The sequence below is a fragment of the Gadus chalcogrammus genome, chromosome 15 (assembly GCF_026213295.1).
Source record: "Gadus chalcogrammus isolate NIFS_2021 chromosome 15, NIFS_Gcha_1.0, whole genome shotgun sequence".
NCBI lineage: Eukaryota > Metazoa > Chordata > Actinopteri > Gadiformes > Gadidae > Gadus > Gadus chalcogrammus.
In genome coordinates this window covers 17805226-17826838 of record NC_079426.1, presented here as the reverse complement: position 1 = coordinate 17826838, position 21613 = coordinate 17805226, and the positions used below count along the sequence as shown (strand labels likewise).

Below are 21613 nucleotides of genomic sequence, written 5' to 3'. Positions count from 1 at the left end.
AACCTAAAATGTGAGGTCAGATTGTTGCGGCTAGAGGAATATGTTCTACAACCCAGGCAGCACCAGAAATGTAGAAACAATAATCTTTATTTAATACAATTCATGCAGCTGCCAAACATGTCAGACTGGGTCAGGTTCATTGAGCCCTAAACCCAAATGTTGTCCGCCTAAGCGAATAACCCATCACTGCAAAGTGTAGGCCCACAGGGAACCCCACAATAAATAGGTAACACAAAAGTTATCGCACACCATAAGAAAGCAAAAGTTATACACATCATCCCATCAGGTACTGCGGACGTTCACAATGCAAGCTAACAAGAACCTGCGTTTAGAATTGTGATTTGGATTGTGTGTATGTGAGTGACATGTAGTGCTATGGTTGTGAGTGTTGGTGTATTTGAATTTCCTTGTGTGATTATAAGGTGCTGTAAGGGAGGAAAATTAGGAAGATGTGGGAGTGGTAGAGAGGGGAGGGGAGAAGAGAGGGTGAGGGGAATGTATGTGATTTATATTTACTGTGAAGTTTATGGGGGAAACTTCCAAGTATCTTGGATGTATTTACTGTTAAATTTGTAGAAAAGTTGTGAAAGGATTCCAGATAATTTTAAAAGCAGAGATATTCTTTTTGCATGCTGCAGTTTCCTCTGTTGAAATGTAGTCTGACATTAGATTGGCCGACTGGTTGATCTAGCATAATGTTTTAGATTTCTTTTGTGAGTTGGTGTTGGTGGTCATAATAAAGATGTTTCTGCAGATTTGTGTGCAGAAATCCGGGTTGGGAGATAGTGACAGATCACATTCCCATTAAGGTTTGGGAAGTGTTATTGTTAGTGTTATTGCTTTACAAACTCATAGATAATATGAGTTTGTAAAGCTTTGATGTATTTGTTTGGGGTGGTTAGCAATGTCCAATAACTGTTCACTGATTTTAGAAGTATAAAAAGTGTTGATAGTTAATTCCATTTTAGATTTGATTAAATATGTCAACAGTTGGTGATGAAAAAAATGCCTTCCATACAATGGCAATACTGTAGGTGCTTCTCATAAATAAAAGCAAAAAGGATAGTAGGTTATCAAGGAAGGAAATAATGGCATGCAAACTTGAAACTGATCCTACTAAGTTCTGGTTAGTTCTGGCTGTTTTAAAAAACAGTGAAGAACTTTTAGATTTCCAACGCAGTATGACAAGACGAGTGTGCCACAATTCGCCGTTAATTAACACCGTTCTGACCAACTTTACGAGGTATTGAACGCCGTATGGCAAACTGTATGCCGTATTGAACGCCGTTCTGACCAACTTTATGCCATATTTAGCGCCCTTCGACAAACTCTACGCCACATTGAACGCCCTTCAGCACGCGCTCTGAAAGCCTTTCAGCGTAAGTTCAGATATGGCAAGCCGAGTGTGCCACAATTCGCCTACAATTAATAGCATTCTGACCAGCATTACGCCGTATTGAACGCCGTTCTTATGGAGAGCCGAGTGTGCCACAATTTGCCTACAATTAACGGCGTTCTGACCAGCATTAAGCCGTATTGAACGCCGTTCTGACGAACTTTACTATGGTAAGCCGAGTGTGCCACAATTAAAAATAATATTTAAAATAATATTTAAATGTGAGCATGTACTGTAACTTGCTGTAATTCCAATGGGCAGCAATACAATACCAAACTCCACAATTGAAAAATACAATCCTATAAAGATTCCAACCACAGAAGAGCAGACAGACCTAACATCAAAAGCTTTATCTATTGTTTATTATTGGAATCCAACTTCTGCACACTTTGATTGTTTTAATGTACTCAGAACAGACCAAGCGGACTCAAGTAATGCAAAAGTCTGTGCATGATTTTTTGAGTGAGATCTGCATTTCTGAAAGTACCCCACCTACAGTTGCGAAACGAGCGAGTCAGTTTCGGCGTCCCCTCCTACGTATGAAGGGGGCACAGTCGAATAGTACCTCCCACTTCCCCACTCCCCTCCAACCAGAGCATAGCTAAGATGTTGTGGACCAGCGGACGAGAAGCTCCAGCGGGGGGAACTCGGCGGCAGCTCAGCTCCGGGAGTACAATCCCTTTCTCTGCCGAACTGCCGCCGAGCTACGATCGCCGGAGCGCTGGAAGCGCCTCGGCAGCAGTCTGGAGGAGGAGACATGGAGGAAAAAGGGACTGTACTCTCGGAGCTGAGCTGCCGGACTGCCGCCAAGCGACCCCTGTCAGACTTTTTCAGCCCCTGGAGGACACCTGCGGAGCAGCCGGAAAGCTTTGGCGGCAGTTCAGCTCCCGGAGTACACCGCCGGAGCTGCCCGATAGCTTCGGCAATGGCCGAACGGCTTCGACGGCGGCAGTCCAGCAGCTTCGGCAGCAGTACGGCAGCTCTGGCGCAGGGAGCTCAGTTGCAGTCCGGCAGCTCAGCTCCAGGAGTACATCTCTTTCTTCTCCATGTCGCAGTTCATGGACTTCAGAGAGTCAAGGCCAAAGTTCCGTTCCCCCAATTCTTCTCAACCACGGCCGAGATATTCCCAACTACAAGTCTTTACCTGTTGTGGAAGTGCCAGAGACGTCAGACGCAGTCTTTATGATTCATAATATCATCCGAGGCGCACAAAGCTTTTGGCCGTGATATTAGATATAATATTATATAAAGACCCATAATATTATTATATTATATTATATTATATATATTATTTATATTATATTATTATTATATAGAGCTCCAGGAGTCCGCAAACGGCAAAAATCCCTTCTCCTCCATGCTGTGGTTCAGTCTGACAGCTCATTGGTCAATGGGCAGCAGCTCATTTGCATTAAATCTACAGACACCAGAAACAGCGCATTCTGAAGGGACTGAAACAGAGGGGAGTAGCGGTATTTTTTTTCCTAAAAGCTATATCCAGCAAAAAGCTTCAAAAACATGTTGTCTGGAACTCAAATACTATGTTTACTTGTTGTGAAAACGCCATAATATGTCTCCTTTAAAAACGATGGATAGGTTGTTTTTTGCAGCTAAACAAAACTCCAAATGAAAGGTAGACTTTCAAACTATTATATTAAATACCATACATATCCGTTTTTTACGGCATAATGAAGGTGAAACGTGACTGAATGAGGTCATTCTCTGTCAGTGGTGGCTTGCCATAATCACCAGGAAGATGAACGCGCCTGAAATTCAGTCGCTTTGGTACATTTCTCGAATCATCCTCGAAATTTGCAAAACAGTAAGTGCATTTCTCAAAACAATTCATACAAATAGCAAATCACCATGTATTAACTGCAAAAGCCATTCTCTTGCTCAGAATAATTAGTTCATCTCTCAAAAGTATATCTGTGTCAATGAACATGTCAGTGCCATCAGAATGACAAGTCCCTATGTCATTGTGTATGGATAAGTCATGTTTCCAATATAACACTCTGTGTACTCAGGAGGGATTTTCTGATGTTAACTATGGCTAAAGTTTTGAAGACAATTATTGTAAATTTTAAGTTACAACTTAGTGTCTGTGGGAGATTGATTGAAAGAGACTGGACAAGATTCACATTTACCCTTTTACTGTTTGTACTGTAATTTGTCGAAAGACCATGTCATTGCGATACAGAAAGGAAAAGACAGCACTTTATAGCACAAAGAAAAAACAAAATAGAAATGTGAACATAGGACAATGTCCTTGGGGAAAACTGTACATGCAGTGCTGTAGGAATTACAGTGCAGTCTTCCTAAACCTCTAGACGTTCCTGTCTGGTGGGCCACAAATTCTCATTCTCACTCCTCTTCCTCTTCTTCTCTCGACCCCGTCCAATTCCTTGTCCTTCCATTGTCAGACATTGTAACATTGTGTTGTGCTCCATACAGTATTGTCAGTGATGGTTCATGAGATGCACCTTTGAGCTATTTCAGTAAACTGGTTGATTATTGGTTGATCTAACGTTTCACACATTTCCCTTCATTAGAGAAAGTCAAGATTCACCTAGGAACAATTTTCCAATTCAAGACAGATTTAGAAAAAAGTCTAATGGAAATGTGTAGAAATATGCCTGACATATTATGACAACTTGTTGAACCATTTTGCATGTACAGACTTATGCAATGAACTAATGCCTAAATGTTGTTGGGATGGGACTATTCAATAGAGACCCATTACAATACATTTTGATCAACATGAAATAAGCAATTGATAATGTAGGAAAGAGCAGAGAATGTACATAATCATTTGCATGGATGTACCAAAGCATTTGCAACTTGTTCAAAGTAATGAGAAACTGCTTTGTTGATTTGCACAAGTGACAAAATGATGTGAAGATTGAACAGGTAATTTTGAGAATTTCGATTATTATCTGAGAAATGTACCAAAGCGACTGAGAAAAACTGTAAAATTAAGTAAATATATTTTATTTAAATTAATAAATAATACAACAGTACAGAGAATTAATTTAAACATAAAATTAGTTGTTATTAATACTATAATTATATATATATGTGTAATTATATTGCAATATTATTCTTAGTGACACGGAGATTGATGACCAATAGCAGCGCTCGCTTGTATGACGCATGCGCGTAATTTTACGTAGCCACGCACCTCAGCCCGCCAAATGAATATGTACACAACAGCCACAGGAACTCTAAGTGGAACTGAATTAGACATCAATATCTTGATTAAAAAGCCGTTTTGAGAAGTATTCAAAAGTAGTAACTCTTGTTACGCTTAGTGACATTCGTTTTCGGGTGGAAGGTTAGCCAAAGCCCGACGACTCAGAGCGGCAGAATGGGTCTGCTTGAAAAATGTGAAGAGTTGTTCCAGACCACCAGCCTGTATGACCTGCTCGGCGTCGACAGGACTGCCACCGACGCTGAGGTCCGCCGCAGCTACTACAAGGTCTCCCTCCAGGTCCACCCAGACCGGGCTCCCGATGACCCGCTGGCCACCGAGAAATTCCAGGTGGGATAAAAAATGTCGAACGATCTTGAGACAAACGTTTAGCTAGCAAGACGATGGTCAGGCGTTGTACTGAGGGATGTTGACTGTGTGTGGGTTTGTGTTTCTATAGGTACTGGGGAAGTTGTATGCAGTGCTCTGCGACGCCGAGCAGAGGGCTGTCTATGATGAGACGGGTGTGGTGGACGAGGAGAGCGACACGCTGAAAAAGGAAAGATGCTGGGAGGACTACTGGAGAGTGCTGTTCCCAACGGTACCTCACTATAAATGGAATCAATAGGACTCGTCTGCTAGTTTTCCGCGGTCCATTGTCATTTCTTCATGTACACAAAACTTCAAACCAGCATGTCTTGAATCTCCTTCGCACAATAATTCAGGTGAAATGGTGTTGCATAGTTGAGAATCAAACCTCCTCACCTGCCGTGCTACCTCACAACAAAAGTCGATCACAATGACTACATTGATTTCAGATTTTCATACTGCATCTCGCTAATAGGGAATGTTAATGACCCTTTACACTGTGTGTAAGAGGTCGCTACCTCAGTGGGTGACTAATATGTTCCTGTAACTAATGCTTTGGGTGTCTAACCACCTCTCACACCACCCGTCATTCAGATCACGTTGAAGGACATCCTGGACTTTGAGAAGAAGTACCAGGGCTCGGCTGAGGAGCGCGAAGACCTCCTCAAGCTGTACGTGAAACACGAGGGCGACATGGACCTCATCACCAGCTCGGCCATGTGCTGCACTGTGGAGGACGAGCCCCGGCTCTGCGCCATCCTCCGCGAGGCCATCGAGGCGGAGGAGGTGCCCGCGTTCCCCGCCTTCACCAAGGAGAGCGCCAAGAAGACCAAGGCTCGGAGGAAGAGGGTGAGCATGACGACAGCGGCGGCAGCGGGTGTTGGAGGTTACACCAAATCCCCCTGACGCTTAGTCGTTAATTTAGGGGCAGGGTTTCATTCGTGCTGTCTCCATTCGCCTCAAGCAGATTTTGTTGGTTGTAGTGAAAATACGTCCAACTTGTTAACAAAAATTGTCCAATAATGGGTAGCTAATTTAAGCCCATATCTACATAGTATGCTGCATTTTTTTCAAACGTTGTGTATTCAAGATGGGATTTGGACCAGGATCAATGCAAAGCTCCTCTTTTTCACCCACTGCATCACTTTTCATCTTATAAGTTGTTTAAGGGTTTGGTTCCATTAGTATATCAGTCAGGCTTACGTTTGTAAACATGCAAGATGGCAGGTTGTGTAAGTGTGGTGGTTGCATGCAAGTACACAAATTTACAACTTGAGTACCATTTGAAATGATCGTATTATTGATGTATTTTTCTTTTAGGCTGATAAAGAGCGAGTGGAAGCAGAAGAAATGCAGAAAGAGCTGGGGCTTGGTGATGAAGAGGACAGCCTTGCCATGATGATAAAGGTACGTAACAACCAGGGTGTCTGCGCATCCTTAAAAAATCTTAAATTCATGTTTCTAAATTTAAATTCGTTACAAATGTAACTCAAGATCTTAAATTTGTCGGGGCAGGACGATTAATTTTTTTATTTTTCTCGTGGGACTTTTCAGGAAGGACATGTAGAGGCTTCTTTCTTGCTAGCTGCATATATAAACGATTATCTGCGTGCTTGCTAGCTAGTCTGCGTCAATGGGTAGGTGCAAATTCAAGGACAGTTGGCTGGAAGTGGTCCGTTTCCGAAGTTGGCTCGCGTCTGTTGCCAACCCCCACCATTGCGTGTTTTTGGTCTTAAATTTCATTCAAGGTGGTATTAGTCTTAAATTTGACTTGCTGAAACCTGCAGATACCCTAACAACACAAACGCACTCATGCACACACACAGTCAGCCATGGCTGTAGCAACATTATTTGTTCTACTTTTACAGCAAAGAAGGCAGTCCAGAGAACAGAACTTCAACAGTTTCCTGTCAGACCTGGAAGCCAAGTACTCCAAAAAAGGAGGAAAGACTCGGAGGGGAAAGAAGTGATCAGATGTTTTCTCGTGTTTGTCTATATTACGTGTGTTTATAGTTTGAATGAATCACGCTTTTTGTTCTAAACCGACCAATAACAATTTGCTTCAAGTAGGTGGGAAATTAAGTTGTACTTTTCTTTTACTTGCCCTTTAATGTATAAATGTGCCTGTTTGTATTATCAAAATATAAGTTTAACTACCCATGTTGCCAATGCATCCCAAAGTCTTGGAAATGCCTAATAAACCTGTAATTTTTAAAACTGTATATATTGTTGGTATAATGGAATGCCCTTCAAGTATGTCTGAATACAGGACATGGTATATACACTGTCTTGAACTCGCCATCAATGGAAGTACATTTCGAACTGGAAATCATTACAAACTGCTGATGGAGATTGTTATAGATTTAATACACCGACTTTGAAGATTTATTTTGCACACGAGATACAGTGTACAGCATGTATTCAGAGCATAGAAATGGATGGTAGTCCGTTTACACATACACCAAATGTAACATCTTAGCCCCAAATTACTTCCTTAATGTATGTACAGGTGTTTTTCCTGGATAGGTAGTGCTCACGTTGATGCAGCACATGGCTTTAAACAGTGGTGAAACATCCCATCTCAGTGTAAATGCTGAATCATACTCCCTTAGTTCACTTCTAGATGGCATATTCCCCACTCTCGGTAGTTAATAGTAAATAATTCCATAATAAAAGATCATGACACTTGTTAAATAATATTTTTCTCCAAAGGATGTTAGAGTGGAAGGTGTTTTAAATATACAGTACGGTACAGCCTGGCCCTCTGGGCGGAGGCTAAAAGTGCTTCATCTCCCCGTCCACCTGGGGCTTGATGTGCTCCTAACTGCATAGTCATTTACCTGGACGATGGGTCACTCCAGCGGACGATGCAACGTGTTAACGTCAAGTTCACAATGTTTAAATTAAAGATTGATACGCAATTGTACACAATATACACACGGGAAGAAAACCGAGTGTGTGTCGACGTTGGACTGTCTTTGGCAGCTTTTATGAGCTGAATTTATAGTGAAACGACAACGATGACCCCCAAATAAAAATAAGGTTGGAGGTCGGTTAAAAAAAGACTCCTCACCACCACCACCACCACCCCAAAAGAGTTTGTGCTACTGCTGTTGAACAAACACGTTCAAGGGCACAGATGGTCGCTGCAAAGGGTTTCTCTCCGGCGCTGTGAAGAGGCGAGGAGCTCGTTGGTGGGTGGAGGGGGAGGGCGGAGGCCCAGGAGGTGGGAGGGGTCAGAAGCCTGGTCGGTTGCTTCTGGAGGACGCAGCACCTCGGGCGTGGCCCCGTGTGGGCATGGCGGGCCCGGGCACAGCTGGGATGAAGGAAGAACACTACAGTCAACCTACTTTGCTATTACCCTGCGGGAGGCGCTTTCATCTGAAGCGACCTAGAGTGGATTTTCCATGCGTCTTGGTCAGGTAAGCATTGGGATTTGAACCCAGAAGCTTTTTGGCTGAGAGTCAAACCTAACCCCCCTAACCACTAATGACATGCAGATTGCAATTTTGAAAGCCAGTTGATTTTTCATGTGGAGCTTTAAAACGCCACAGATTTGATCAAAATATGTTCATTTTTTCCCTAGAATGTATTAAGAATTTGCACTGCATTTTTTTACAGGGCTACTTTACCATGCACTTTTGTACTGACTTGAGCATAAAAAAAAAACTTTACATCTACTGGAAACCAAGGGCTTCTGAGGGTTTACTCCAGAGTGGGCTACTATGCTGACCTGGTAGGGGGGCGGCCGTGTCTGGCTCCTCTTCATCTTCAATGGGCGAGTGGCCAAGGGGATGATGGGAAAAGGAGTCTAAGAAGGAAGAGCTGCTGATGCCAAGACTGATGCCCGTCACACCAATGCCAAGAGAGTCTTAGGAGAAACCACAATGAATAAATGAATATATTATCAACGTTACAGAGTATTGAGAGTGTGACAGAGTATACATTATATATTTAAAAGCATGAATGCATAATAAAGTGTTTAATAAGCTCAGTAGCTTCAGAGCAGCCTACTACCCTTGGCTTGGATTTGTTGTCTCCAATAACAATCATTCATATCATTGCAGGATTGCAAGACTTTTAACCGTACATTCGATTGAGAATTATTTGAATTATTTACAGTTTCAGAAGCGTATCAGTGAACTGCTTTAGTATTTTTGGGCTCACCTATGCCAACGGAGGCCCTGCCTTGCCGCCCCTGGCCAATGTTGTCCAGCACCGTGAAAGACCGACGGTACGGAGTATCCGACTGCAGGGGGGGAATCAAAACCAATCGAAAGTGAATTCAAGGGTTACCTATAATGAACCACTTTTCTATTTTGGTTAATTCATCAAATCAAAGATCAAAGCAAATTAGTTAAACAAGCTGGGGCCTTACAAGAGAACCGGCCCCCTCTTTTCGGTTTAAGGGACTAATATAAGCAAAAACATTTGGAAATGGTCCAGTTTTGAGGGAGAGCGATGCAGCTGAAATCCGTGAAAAAGGGCTGCAATGTAACTCCTTTGGAGCTATAGCTTCTGTCAATGTACACAACTAAAAGTGCTTGTTTTTGAATCCTTGAGCTCAATAACCAACAGACCGGATCAAGCAAAATGGGAAGGATAAGGGTGTATCCCTCTGTAGGGATCCATACTGTTAGAATATGATGTGAGCCCGTCGATAGCAAATACAAGAACTTTAGGAGGACCTACATTGACAGGGTGCTATTTCCCCATAGGATTACATTGGAATGCAGCCCGCTTTTTCACAGATTAAAGATGCAGCTTTCTCCAACATTAATGGACCAATTTAAACAAGAATTGTCTGCAATAGCCCCTTACACCCGAAATGATCAGGAAATAGGGTCGAGATGGAAAAACCCTAGATTCTCCTTTATTGCCAAGGAAAAAAACACAACATAGGATGCTTAAACAACCATAATCTCTCTGGATCCAGTTTGATTTGAAGCAAAAGCAAGCAAATTTAAACTCAAACACACTTTTCACACAATCCTCCCCCTTCAGGAGGGTGTTTTGACGGGGGTCCTACCCGGTAAGTGTGGGTTGTGTTGGGGCGGGAGAAGGCGTCCAGCAGCAGGTGGTGGCGTTCCTTGTGGTGCGAGACGGCGGCGGCGTCGTCCACCACGGCGCTGTGGGCGCGGCTGGACGATCCCCTCTGTCGCTAGATGGACCGCAGTGGTTACAATGGTGGTCTATCTCTTTAATAGCTGTGATGGCTAAACACCTCCATAGGGCCAATGCAGTGTAGAAATAAATAGTACTATATCGTATTTGGATGCCTGTGTGTCATTTAGCAGTGGCTTTTATCCCAAGTGACGGTGGATTGTGGCCCGTTCCAGGTTGATGGGACTCTGGGGTTGGGTGAGGCTGCAGAAAATGTGGTGCATTAAATAATCGGGGCCACCACACACACACACACACACACACACACACACACACACACACACACACACACACACACACACACACACACACACCACACACACACACACACACACACACACACACACACACACACACACACACACACCGACATTCTTGCAGGTGGCCCATGTCTATTCCTGTACCCTAACTCTCCAGGTGCCAACCCTGATCATGCAGCTAATACTATGAGCTATACTGAAAGCCTTCTCCTCCAGCTATTTTTTTTTTTTCCCCCAGAGATGAGGGCTGCACCTGGGAGGTTCTGGGGTGCGGTGCGTGATGGCCCGGGCCGGTCTCTGCGGAGTGGGTCTCTGGCTCTCCCGTGCTGATGGGGGGCAGGAGAGTGTTCCTACCCAGGGGCGTCAGGGGGGGGGCGAGGCGGTCGCCGGCAGTGGCTCTGTGGAGACAGAGACACCATTTAAGAACAGAGGAGGACAATGCTCACTGGCTCTGACAACGACCTGGTCCTGTTCACCACATAGTCAGCCAGTCACGTGGAAAGGCCGATCCCCATTGGCCCAACTAGAAAGGCATTTCTACTCACAAACTACAGTCCCATTTCTATCCAAATGCTAAAAATTTGACCTCAAATAGCACCATGACATTATGAAAAAAGCTGGTGCTAGTGCTGATAGAATGCTTTTTAACTCCCAAAGTCGTAGTTTGACAGCAATGTTATCAGAAGTCCATCTGAGGTAGGCAGGTCTCGCTGGGTCCATCTCCAGCCAGTTGAGGTTTAACATCTAAGACCTCGCCAGCCCTCCCCCTGTAAAAAACAAGCCCCTACTCACAGCCGCGTGCCGCGTATGACCTCGTCCATGGAGCCCACGCCGCTGGACTGCGGCGGGCCCGGGACCAGGGGCAGGAGGGTCCGCGGCGGGGGGTTCCGGCGCCGAGAGGACTGGGCGGGGCGCGGCAGGGAGGAGAAACTCTGCTCCAGGGGCCGGCGGGGGCGGGACTTACTGGAGGGGACGGCGCTGGACGCGGGCCGGTGGGACGCCTGTCTGTCGGGCCGCTCCTCTGGCTCCCTGCGGGGCGGAGGAGAGAGGGGGGGAGGGGGGGGAGAGGACGCGGTGTGAGTGGACCGGTGGGCACCTCCACCGGCGCCCTCCCCTTCGCCAGCTGGCCGGGCTCGGGCCTACAGCGCCGGACAGCACTGTTGAATGTGTGAAGCGATCGCCTGATCCACTTGCGCTCGCCACGTTTCCCTGCGGCCGATGGTGGCTGTGAAACTGTGCTACTTGTTCCGTGAGATGGTGCCCAGAATTAGCTCCAAACCGTCATGTCTCGTTGTGCTGGATTGTTTTAGTCTCGCCCACACATTATGGGGACGAGGAACAGAACAGCCTGGCATTCAACTGTGACAGTATCCGTTTGGCGTATACGAAGCTTACTAGTGTTATAGCAGTAACCCTGCAGCCATGGTTGTCGTCTACAAAGCTAATGAGGAATAAAAACTCAATTGAACAATAAAGACCACTATATGACTCTGTGAAGCGAGGGGGTCTTACTCTCTGCATTGAATAAGTTACCCTGCAATGCCTCGTACATGGAATCAACACATTGAGAACCAATCCAGGCCATCCCACGTCTGACGACATCGTGACGTGGGATGTCAACCCTTCTCCTGCGAGCGCCGATGCGTGTTCTTGACGCGGCGTGAGCGCGTGCTTACTGGGTTTTCTCCAGGGCTTTCTCCAGGGCGGCCGTGTTCCTCTGCTGCAGGGGAATGCCGTGGATGACGATGAGGTCGTTGAGGTTCTGGTGGGTCGCGGCGGCTCCAACGGGCACCCTGGTCGTCTGAGGACCACCCCCCCCGCGCGCGCCCCCGCCAGAGACATCACAGAGAGGGACAGGGAGAGGGGAACAGAGGGATGGGGGGGAATGGAGGGATGGAGGGAAGGCGTAGGGGATAAGCAGGAACAAGCAGATGGAAGGAGTAATTGGAGGGTAAAGGGAGAGTTTGGGAGGTGGAGAAGTGAGGAAAAACGAGATAGAGGAGGTGAAGAAGTAGACAAAAAAAGACAACATATAGTTATTGACATTTGTTCACAGGATTGTTACTTCCACATCATTGTTTACAATTAGAATGGTACAGCGGTTATTCCTCATGCAAAGCAATCAGGAAACTCAATTGTTCCCGCATCAACTAGCAGAACATCGACCCATCCAAGTCTTTGCCAAAGTGCCACTCAAGGGGAGATATAAAATACATTGCATTGTTCGAAAATCATATACACTAAAATCAGGCAGGTAGTGGTGTAGATCCCATCCACAGGCACAAGCAAAATGATTGTAGAATCAAGATAATGAGCCACCATCAGCGTTGTGCACATTGTAGGCCGCCATGTTGGCTCTAGAGGAAAGGGCTACATACAGTGGATGGCTTTTTCTGCTTTTTGGATTTCCGTCTGGACTTGTGCTTTAAGCCCCGTGATTTTGGGTTCTTAAGAGAGGAAAAAGAGTGACCAAAGGATAAAGGAGGTGGAAGAAGGAGATGAGATAAAGAAACACAGAGCGGAGTTGGAGTGAAGATGGTGAAGGGAAAATAGGTTGAAATGGGAAAGGAAGGAAAAGTGGCAAAGTTAATGAATTATTAAAGAGTGAAAAGAGCTACAGGCAGATGAAACAGTGGTTTGATAAATCCCCAAAGACTTCATTGCTAAGGAAACAAAGAGGATGATATGACACTATTTATCAAACCTGAAAAAAATACAACTCACATTCCCCATAGCTAATGTAACGCATGTGCATAATGGAATTAAAACAAATGTTAAACACACAAACACAAAATTTAAATCGATTACACACAGTAACAATTTAAAAGGGACCAAAACTGCCCCTAAGACCATATGTAAGTTCATATGTAAAAGGCCTGGTTTTAAGGCCTTTGCTTAACTATCCCAAGGAAGGCCAAAGGCCAAGCAAAAGAGAAAAACATATCAATCCAGTATTGACGCAGACTGCATTAACATAGAATCCCAGTAAAGTGCGTTAAACAGTGACTATGTCCACCACAACCAATTCATATATTACCCTGTTCATTAACTAGGATTATATAATCCACAAATGAATGCTACTTTATTATTAATTTAACTGATCCATAGAGAGCCTCCCTGGGCTAGACCCCCATACCCACGGCCGGCCTAGTGTGCATGCCCTGGGCTGACCTGGGACTGCGGGCTGGCTGTGAGCTGGGACGGCCTGCTCTGGTCCAGCCGGGGCAGCAGTGTGGTGGGCAGGGTGGACAGCAGCATGAAGGAGCTCTGGGGGTCCTGCTGGCCGCAGGGGCTCAGGTTTTTCTCGTCATCTGTCAATCACACAGTAACATAAAACAATCAAATGATGCAACTCATCTCTGTGTGTGTCCGACTGGGACGGAAACAAGAACGTGTTAGGGGCTCAGCGTTCCTGTTTTGTATAGTCCTGCAATGATAAACTAATTTGACGTTTAGTTGACCAGTTCTGCTAAGTACCCGTTCACAGTTGGCCAAGGAGGGCTGCAGACAATGGGAAGACGAAGCTATCGGTTATGTTATCATGTCTTCCTCTTGATCTAAGATCAAGGGTCAGCCAAATCACGTTTGTTGTGGTTCCGCCCGTCAGTTTCCAGTAGAGACCCATACCAAATAACGCAGATTTTGCCTCCAGCAAGGTGATTTGTCCGATAATTTGAAGCCAAAGAAAATGAAACGCCCCGTGAACCAATTTTTTTGCTTGTATGCCATCAGACTTTGGCTGTTAAACTAAAGACTGATTTGTGAGACTACTGTATGGTATAATCAGCAAAATACAGGGGCTCCAAATATTGCAAACACATTTCTCCTCTGGGTTTCATAAAAGTATGAATTTATCGCGATAAAGAATCAATCAATAACATCACTAACATATTTTACTGATGCAGCTTCTAAAGTATGCATACTCAAGGAATACACATGCGTTAAATAAATGCATAGCCCCCCGAATAAGGAGAAAACATGTTTGTATGAGAGCAGATGGTAACAGAAGCCAGCGGGGGGGGGGGGTGGCGTCTGGGGGCCCCACCTGAGATGCAGCCCTCCCAGTGCCGCTGCACCAGCTCCCCCATGCAGCCCACCAGCTGCCGCCACACGTCATCGAACAGCAGGTCCAACACGGCCTGCCGCCGGCACCGGTACGGCGACACCGGGGGCAGGCAGCGGCGCCTCCGGTCCAGCTCCGAGCTCTCCTGCTCCAGCTCCTCGTCCCTGCAAGGAAGGGGCCAAACCAGGGGCCCGAGAAGGGGGGAGTAGATACAGCATGTGAGGAGGTGGCTGTTCACACATCTCAATCACACATAAAAACCAAGAACATCTCAGTGACATAGAAAGCAAATGGAGAATAGTGCAAACTTGAATGGAGTGTGCATTGTGTCCCTCCATTTGAAAAGGATTATTATTATTACTATTATTATTATTATTATTATATTTCATCCACCAAAAACTCAGTTCTTTGCTCTCGCGAGAGGATACATTTGTAAAAGCTGGTCTTGTGTTGTAATGTTACCGGGGAAAACGCCCGGAAAGTGAGGATTTCAAAATGCTGACCGAAACGGGGAATAAACTGACACAGGTCAAATGCTGATGGAAAATGTTTTAAAAATGCTGCAGACAACATGAAAAAACGATGGCGGGAAAACCCCTGACACGTGAACACTTAAAACAGGCGTAGTGAGGACACGGCGGTGAGGAGGTCCATTCACTCACAGGTCCCTGCTGTCAAAGGCCAGGTACTCCTCCATGAGGCCCTCAGCCAGAATAACCCTGGCCCCATCGTGACCCAGAGAGCAGCCGCTGGCGTCGCGGGGTCCGTCCGGCTCCTCTGCTTGGGGGGGCTCGACCAGCTCCGCTCTCCTCCCCTGGACATTCAGCCTACCCGACCCCACAAACACACACACACTCAAATATCAAGGCATAGAAGTGACCCCCCCCCCCCCCCCCCCCCCCAGCACTGACCACAGAGTCGTATAACGATACACTGGGCGGCGGTAAATGGCTCGGGGAATGTGACATCACCATCCACTTTAGTTACTCTGATCGATTTTTTTTTATCTCCCGAGCCGACTGACTCTGATAGCTGGAGAGTCACACTATCTAGGTCACAAAAACTCCAGAGCCGACCCAGGCACATCCATAATTGATGGTCTAAGAGCAGTCAGGTGGCAAGGCACTGCCGCCGGATACACAGTGAGCCATAGAGGAGCGAGACACACAGTGGGCGTGGACCTGCTGTCGCCCCACATCACCCCGCTAGTGAAATGCCATTCAGATTCTAAAGAAATACTTAACGACTTCAATTGTTGTATTTAGAAAGGTGCAAACAGGGTGTAAGATTTGACCAACTGTCGAATAAGTCCTACACAAACAAGGGCTAAAAAGTTTAAATTGTGTAAATGTGCAGATATCTTAGCTAAAAATAACAGAAAATGACTTGAGTTAAAGTCATAAAGTTTCTCAAACAAAATGTACTTTAAGTATCAGCACTAAAATGAGCACATGCAGTCTTTCCCTGCAATTTGACGTTATAATCCAGAATGGGGTCGTGTTTGAATGGGAACTGGGATGGATATTCCAGGAAAACAGCACATGAAATGTTCCTGCTCCAGACATTTCCGGATCACTGCCTGTACGGCTGTGTTGTGACTGAAAGCAGTCACTTTCCCAGCTGAAAGCTTTACGGCGCTAGGCATCCATAAGACCAGAGTGAGCGAACCAATCTCAAGACTTCGCTGAGGACATATTTGAATCTGCGACTTTTTATCTCAATGAGCAAATGCCTTTGGGTGATCTGGTAACAATATCAATACAGTTTATTTTCTTTGCAAACCAGCTCCTTTTTTCAATAATTTCTGGAAACTGGAGAGGTTCCGATATAAGGTGCAACTCTGAGCCCGCAAAATTTGTGTTTATGTTTTTGCATTACCGCCATCTGCAGGCCCGTCCCCTTGCCCAAATTCCGGCATTGCTACGCCATGTGCTAACGAGCGCAAGACGGAAATGTTCATGACCGTAGCTTTATGTGTGAGTAGTGTTCCTTTGTGTGAAAGGGGCTTTAAAGGGGCTCCTTTGCTTCCGATTAGGAGGAAGTTTTAATACTGACTTGTCCCTAATTGGTAAATAGTCAGCAGGGTCATTATCAAGGATAATACATTAACACGATAATACCATTATTTTTTCTGAATTCATTTTGTAGCGAGTAACGATGAGCCCACTGCATATGTATTGGACTAAAATTAAATAATAATGTAGCGAAAGTAAAATTTACAGGAAAACAGTAATATAACCAAGTAAAAATCTTGATAGGTACTTTGTTTGTTACGTTACACCACTAGCAATGATAGCAAGGTACATAGTGATGCTCCAAAACGGCACGACACTGCTACAGTTGTGTTAGCTGATAACTTAAGGAAATAGCTATGCAACATAAATCATAAACTTCTTTGACATATTGTCAAAATGGTTATTTCTTCACATTGTATTGAAAATTGTAGTTTCCTTTTAAATGTTTTAAACATATAATTGTACACGTTGCATGTTGCCATTGTACGAAGGTCCAGTACCAAAACGTTACCGTTAAAGGTGGCATATTATACCACCAGGTGTGAGCGAGATTGGCCGTTAGAAGCCGTTTTGAAAATCGGCCACAATATTTAATATACAATTGCATTGTGACCTGTGGTCGAGATTTTCAACCAATGATTAACATTACGAGGTACAAGGTTATTCTGCTAATTAAGGTTAGAAATTAGAATCCCTGCACTAGTCTGACTGTGGAACGGATGCTCACTCTGTGGCTGGCCTGTCTTTGTCCTGCGTCGTGGAGGCCCCGTCCGTCTCGGCTGCAGGCTGGATGCTGGAGCTGCTCTTCCCTGAGGTGGCGTACCACTGGAACCCCTCGTCGCTGGGACACACCAGCTGAGTGCCAAGGATCCTGGTGTAGGAACACACACACACACACACACACACACACACACACACACACACACACACACACACACACACACACACACACACACACACACACACACACACACACACACACTAAAACTGAAGAACTGCTCAGACTGATCAATCATGTATTTATCTTCTAGGCTGTTAAAGAGCGAGTGGAAGCGGAAGAAATGCAGAAGGAGCTGGGGCTTGGTGATGAGGAGGACGGCCTTGCTATGATGATAAAGGTGTACAGTATTTGGCATACCGCGATGGATTCTTGTGGGTTTTAGAGGCAACTCCATAGTGGACAGCCGTCTTTTCAAAATGTATTTGCACTTCTAAGAATAGGCAAGGAACCAGGACTTCAGAGCTTGTGAATTTCTGATATATTGCATAATACATGCAATGCACAGTCAAATTTATTTTTATTGAGTTGTATGTTGTATGTGCACGTGTGTGTGTTTGTGCACATATACGTGTGTTTGCGCAAATATGTGTGTGTCTATATGTATGTATGCATGTATGTATGTATGTTGTATGTATGACGCCTTATCTATACCGCAAATGTGGGAAGCGTGTGGCCCACTGCTGACACTCGTCCTGCAGCCCGCGGAGCTGTCCGCCGGCCCCGCCCCTTCCCTCGTAGAGCTCCCTGTCAATCTCCTCAAACATCTGCTGCACCTGCCGTGACGCCGCATTGTCAAACTCCTGCGGGACGAGAGATATACAGAGAGAGAGAGAGAGAGAGAGAGAGAGAGAGAGAGAGAGAGAGAGAGAGAGAGAGAGAGAGAGAGAGAGAGAGAGAGAGAGAGAGAGAGAGAGAGAGAGAGAGAGAGAGAGAGAGAGAGAGAGAGAGAAACAAATAGAGGCAGGGGTAGAGAGAGAGACAACAAAATAATGGTTCAGCTACCTGGAGACATACAGGCTGCATCATGTTCATCAATTATTGGCAGCACATCGCAGAGTTTGGTCTGTTTCACAGCGAGCTGAGACAGCATGTCGATGAGCTGCTATAGCTGCCTGAGATAGCTGCCCCAAACTAGGAGGCTGTAGGACTAACTGCCTGAGCTAGTGCCGTTTTAGCATGTGCTAAGAGGGAAAGAAGAAACACTTAAAATAGAGAGATGAATGCCCAGAGATGAGGTCCGTCCGTCCGTCCGTCCGTCCGTCCGTCCGTCCGTCTGTCTGTCTGTCTGTCTGTGTGTGATGGATTCTCTCGAACCCAATTAAAAATATTTTCTATATTTCTCTATCATTTTTGGCGGAGGCAATGTGAGGACACGAAGATGAATAAATCATAGAGTTATAGAAAGGTCTTTGTTGTTTTTGTGGGACTGACTGGAACTTGAACAAGGTATAAACCAAGGAATACCAACTCCCAACGGAGTTGGGCCTGGGCTGTATGTTCATACCAAGCAGATGGTATACTTATGTATACATCCAGATAGATTGTCTGACCACATAAATACCAAGTCAGTCATAAAGTCTGAAAATAAATGTGTGACATACAGTAGAGTAATGAACTCTTCTGTATGTAGTAGTTTCCACAGAGAAGCAGATAGAATCGATTATAAACATGAGTTTGAGACTAATATTATTGTAAGAAGGAAATTAATACAAAAACATGTGCCACCAACACAGCCGTTTCTTTGGGACGGTACTTACATCGTAGCCCCAGGAGAAGACTGAGCTCCTCTCTGTAGAGATACCTGTCCCTGTGTAGCTGTGGATGCCCGACCACGACTGATTGATGTCACCTGTGACAACCGTTGGACAGTCTGATGGTCCGGACGCAGCCGACGTCTGTGAACTAAACAAATATGTGAATAAGTGTTTGGGTGTTGCAGGAATAAAACCAACCATTTCACAATACAATGCTTAGGCATTATAAATATTTATAATATTTTAGATTATTTCTGAATCAATTTTGTCTTTAGAGAGGTGAACATCTTCTTTTCTGACTTCTTGGTTGCAGTGAGTTTGAAAAGGTATTCTACACACTAAGTACCAGCCTTCATATAGAGTGGCGAAGTCACGCCTCTTCCGGTAGAGCTCATGGGACCTATGAGATCGAAAAATATGAATGGGTGTCAATGGAGAGAAAATAATTATTTTCTGGTCCCAGTCTTTATATGACCTGGATTATACATATGTTGTTTGTGGATTTGAATGATAATTTTTCATGCAAAGAAAACTAAAAATTTTCGTGAAGAAGATTGAGTCTTTCTCGTTGTGTTTTCTCTACAGCCTTTATCTGAACAATTGCACAATAAACGGTTGAACTCTTTGCATGAAAAATATCATTTAAATCCACAAACAACATATGTGTAATCCAGGGCATATAAAGACCGGGACCAGAAAATAATTATTTTCTCTCCATTGACACCCATTCATATTTTTCGATCTCATAGGTCCCATGAGCTCTACCGGAAGGGGCGTGACTTCGCCACTCTATTGTAGGTGTAAGATCTGAATAGCCTATCAAACGTTTGGTATATAGTTACATGGTATCTGACAACAAGCAAGGCAGCCTGCTTATTATTTATTATTTCTACCACAGCTGCTTGAATCTGAAGACGGCAATCCGATATGATGTTTTAAATGACTTTGCTCAGGTATCAAGTCTTTCATGTAACCAGTCCCTGACAATCAATGGTCCATTCAAGATGGTGTACCATTACTGAATGTCCACAGCAGACACTGATGGATGGGTCTATCTATGTGGCATACATTTAGAGGCACTTACAATCTGGTTTCCTTATTGTCTTATTGATCAGTCTTTGTAAGGCTGCATATTTATAATGAATGCTTTAATTCATAAAAACTTTCCATCAGCCTTCTAACCTAAAAATACTTTTTCTTTATTACATGGGCTTGTATGCATTCAACTAGCGAGTTTCACTGTCAAACCATTGGCTGCCCTAGTTTAACATTATAGCTTAATGAACGTAGCAAAGCCCATGTCCCAGTAATCTACCTGTTGTGAGTGGAGACAGCTTCCTGTAGGTCGTGCAGGTAATGCTGAGGCGTACGGACATCATCTACTTCGTCTGGGTGTGGATGGTGGTCAAGGCTGTTCCGTGATAAACCACGACTGGCCCACCAATACATAGGACATTGGAAACAGTCAATACATTATGTGGATTTACATTGTTGACATACTAAACAAACGTGACAACCGTACAATGTATTGATAGTCTATGATAGTCTACTAAGGTGTTCTGTATGGTTAACAACAAAACACATTAAGTTAACTAAGCAATACAGAATTACAAAGCAATATGCAGCATTTTGCAATGTACAGTACATTAGTCTTGATGATGTGACACATCGGTCCTCACAAAGGCTACTACACTGTTGTAAACCTGTCGGTGGACAGATCCATTAGGTGGGTACACAGATACATCGTTAATCATCAGTGAGAGGGAACCAAGGTCTTCCAGATGCACACAAGCAGGTGCACACGTGGGACGGTCCCGTCAGTGTCTGTCCACCTATTGACTCGGTACCGAAGACATACACCAAGACAGTTATCTGAGATGACGAGCACTTTGTTTCTACTTACATCTCTAGTTTGTGCGATACGGGTCGTCGGTTGTATCGTGAAATCATTCTCCTGTCCTCCTCCGTCTTATTTGCAGACACCCTCCTGTATCATTGCCCTTGCCCTATGTTGCTATGATCACTATTAACTCCTGAAGCAAACCCTCTGACATGTACTCCGGCAGCAGCAGACCAACGCCATTCGTGATCATGAAACAGGGCATCAGTGTGCTGCTGGGCATCTCTGTCGATGTAAGCTAGCGCGGAGATGCTAACGCTGTGTGGTGGTGGAGCTAAACGAGAGCCGCCGTGGGCGAGCTGTCTAAGGAACAAGCAGTGTGCACAGAACCTGCTACAGCTCCATGTGTCTTAAGCATGCAGTCCGTTGTATACTGTTCATACTATGTTAGCAGACGTTGGAAATCTTAAGTAGCGAGGTTGTTTTATTGCACCTTGAGAAGATTAGATGGTAAGTGGCACATCAACAATAACAAGAATACCATGGATACCCTATGTCGTGTTTCCAAAGCCTCCTGGGAAGTTGATTTTAGGATACCGCTGAAAACAGCCTGGTAGTTTGAGCTACGACTACAACTCCCTGCATTGCTTGCGGACAACGAACTGCGTATCTGGATTATGTGTCCGATGTGCGACATGGATGAAAGGTCTGCACATTGTTCTGGACGCTCTATACTACTGACATGAACGACCCCTATATATTATTTCGACCAATGTATTGCT

At 44.8% G+C, this 21613-nt stretch overlaps 2 protein-coding genes across 3 annotated transcripts; one reads left to right on the top strand and one right to left on the bottom strand.

Annotated features, from left to right (window-relative positions):
• Positions 1–4568: 4568 nt before the first annotated feature.
• On the top strand, positions 4569–7561 carry dnajc9 (DnaJ (Hsp40) homolog, subfamily C, member 9). The gene is made up of 5 exons (XM_056609265.1): positions 4569–4937; positions 5047–5187; positions 5550–5804; positions 6276–6362; positions 6824–7561. The coding sequence occupies exons 1-5, from the start codon at positions 4764–4766 to the stop codon at positions 6923–6925; spliced, it is 759 nt and encodes a 252-aa protein (XP_056465240.1). The 5' UTR covers positions 4569–4763; the 3' UTR covers positions 6926–7561.
• On the bottom strand, positions 6768–21499 carry fam149b1 (family with sequence similarity 149 member B1). 2 transcript variants are annotated; one of them, XM_056609263.1, is made up of 16 exons: positions 20895–21499; positions 20307–20423; positions 18995–19139; positions 17889–18037; positions 17184–17327; positions 15104–15268; positions 14424–14605; positions 13550–13689; positions 12757–12825; positions 12055–12179; positions 11171–11407; positions 10632–10776; positions 9985–10116; positions 9123–9204; positions 8689–8826; positions 6768–8271 (listed from the first exon to the last, which is right to left on the bottom strand). In XM_056609263.1, the coding sequence occupies exons 1-16, from the start codon at positions 20939–20941 to the stop codon at positions 8192–8194; spliced, it is 2097 nt and encodes a 698-aa protein (XP_056465238.1). In that variant the 5' UTR covers positions 20942–21499; the 3' UTR covers positions 6768–8191. The 2 variants fall into 2 exon arrangements, with proteins under 2 accessions (XP_056465238.1, XP_056465239.1); XM_056609264.1 differs by lacking the exon at positions 12757–12825.
• Between the last annotated feature and the right edge of the window lie 114 nt (positions 21500–21613).

What these genes read in the sequence shown, in the direction of transcription:
- fam149b1 (XM_056609263.1), bottom strand. Translation starts at nt 20,941, where the DNA reads ATGATTTCACGATACAACCGACGACCCGTATCGCACAAACTAGAGAT. An exon ending in CTGGGAGGGCTGCATCTCAG is followed by an intron (nt 13,690 to 14,423) that starts GTGGGGCCCCCA and finishes TGTGATTGACAG; the next exon opens with ATGACGAGAAAAACCTGAGC. An exon ending in CAGCCAGCCCGCAGTCCCAG is followed by an intron (nt 12,826 to 13,549) that starts GTCAGCCCAGGG and finishes TCCTCTCTTAAG; the next exon opens with AACCCAAAATCACGGGGCTT.
- dnajc9 (XM_056609265.1), top strand. Translation starts at nt 4,764, where the DNA reads ATGGGTCTGCTTGAAAAATGTGAAGAGTTGTTCCAGACCACCAGCCTG. An exon ending in TGGCCACCGAGAAATTCCAG is followed by an intron (nt 4,938 to 5,046) that starts GTGGGATAAAAA and finishes GTGTTTCTATAG; the next exon opens with GTACTGGGGAAGTTGTATGC. An exon ending in CCAAGGCTCGGAGGAAGAGG is followed by an intron (nt 5,805 to 6,275) that starts GTGAGCATGACG and finishes TTTTTCTTTTAG; the next exon opens with GCTGATAAAGAGCGAGTGGA.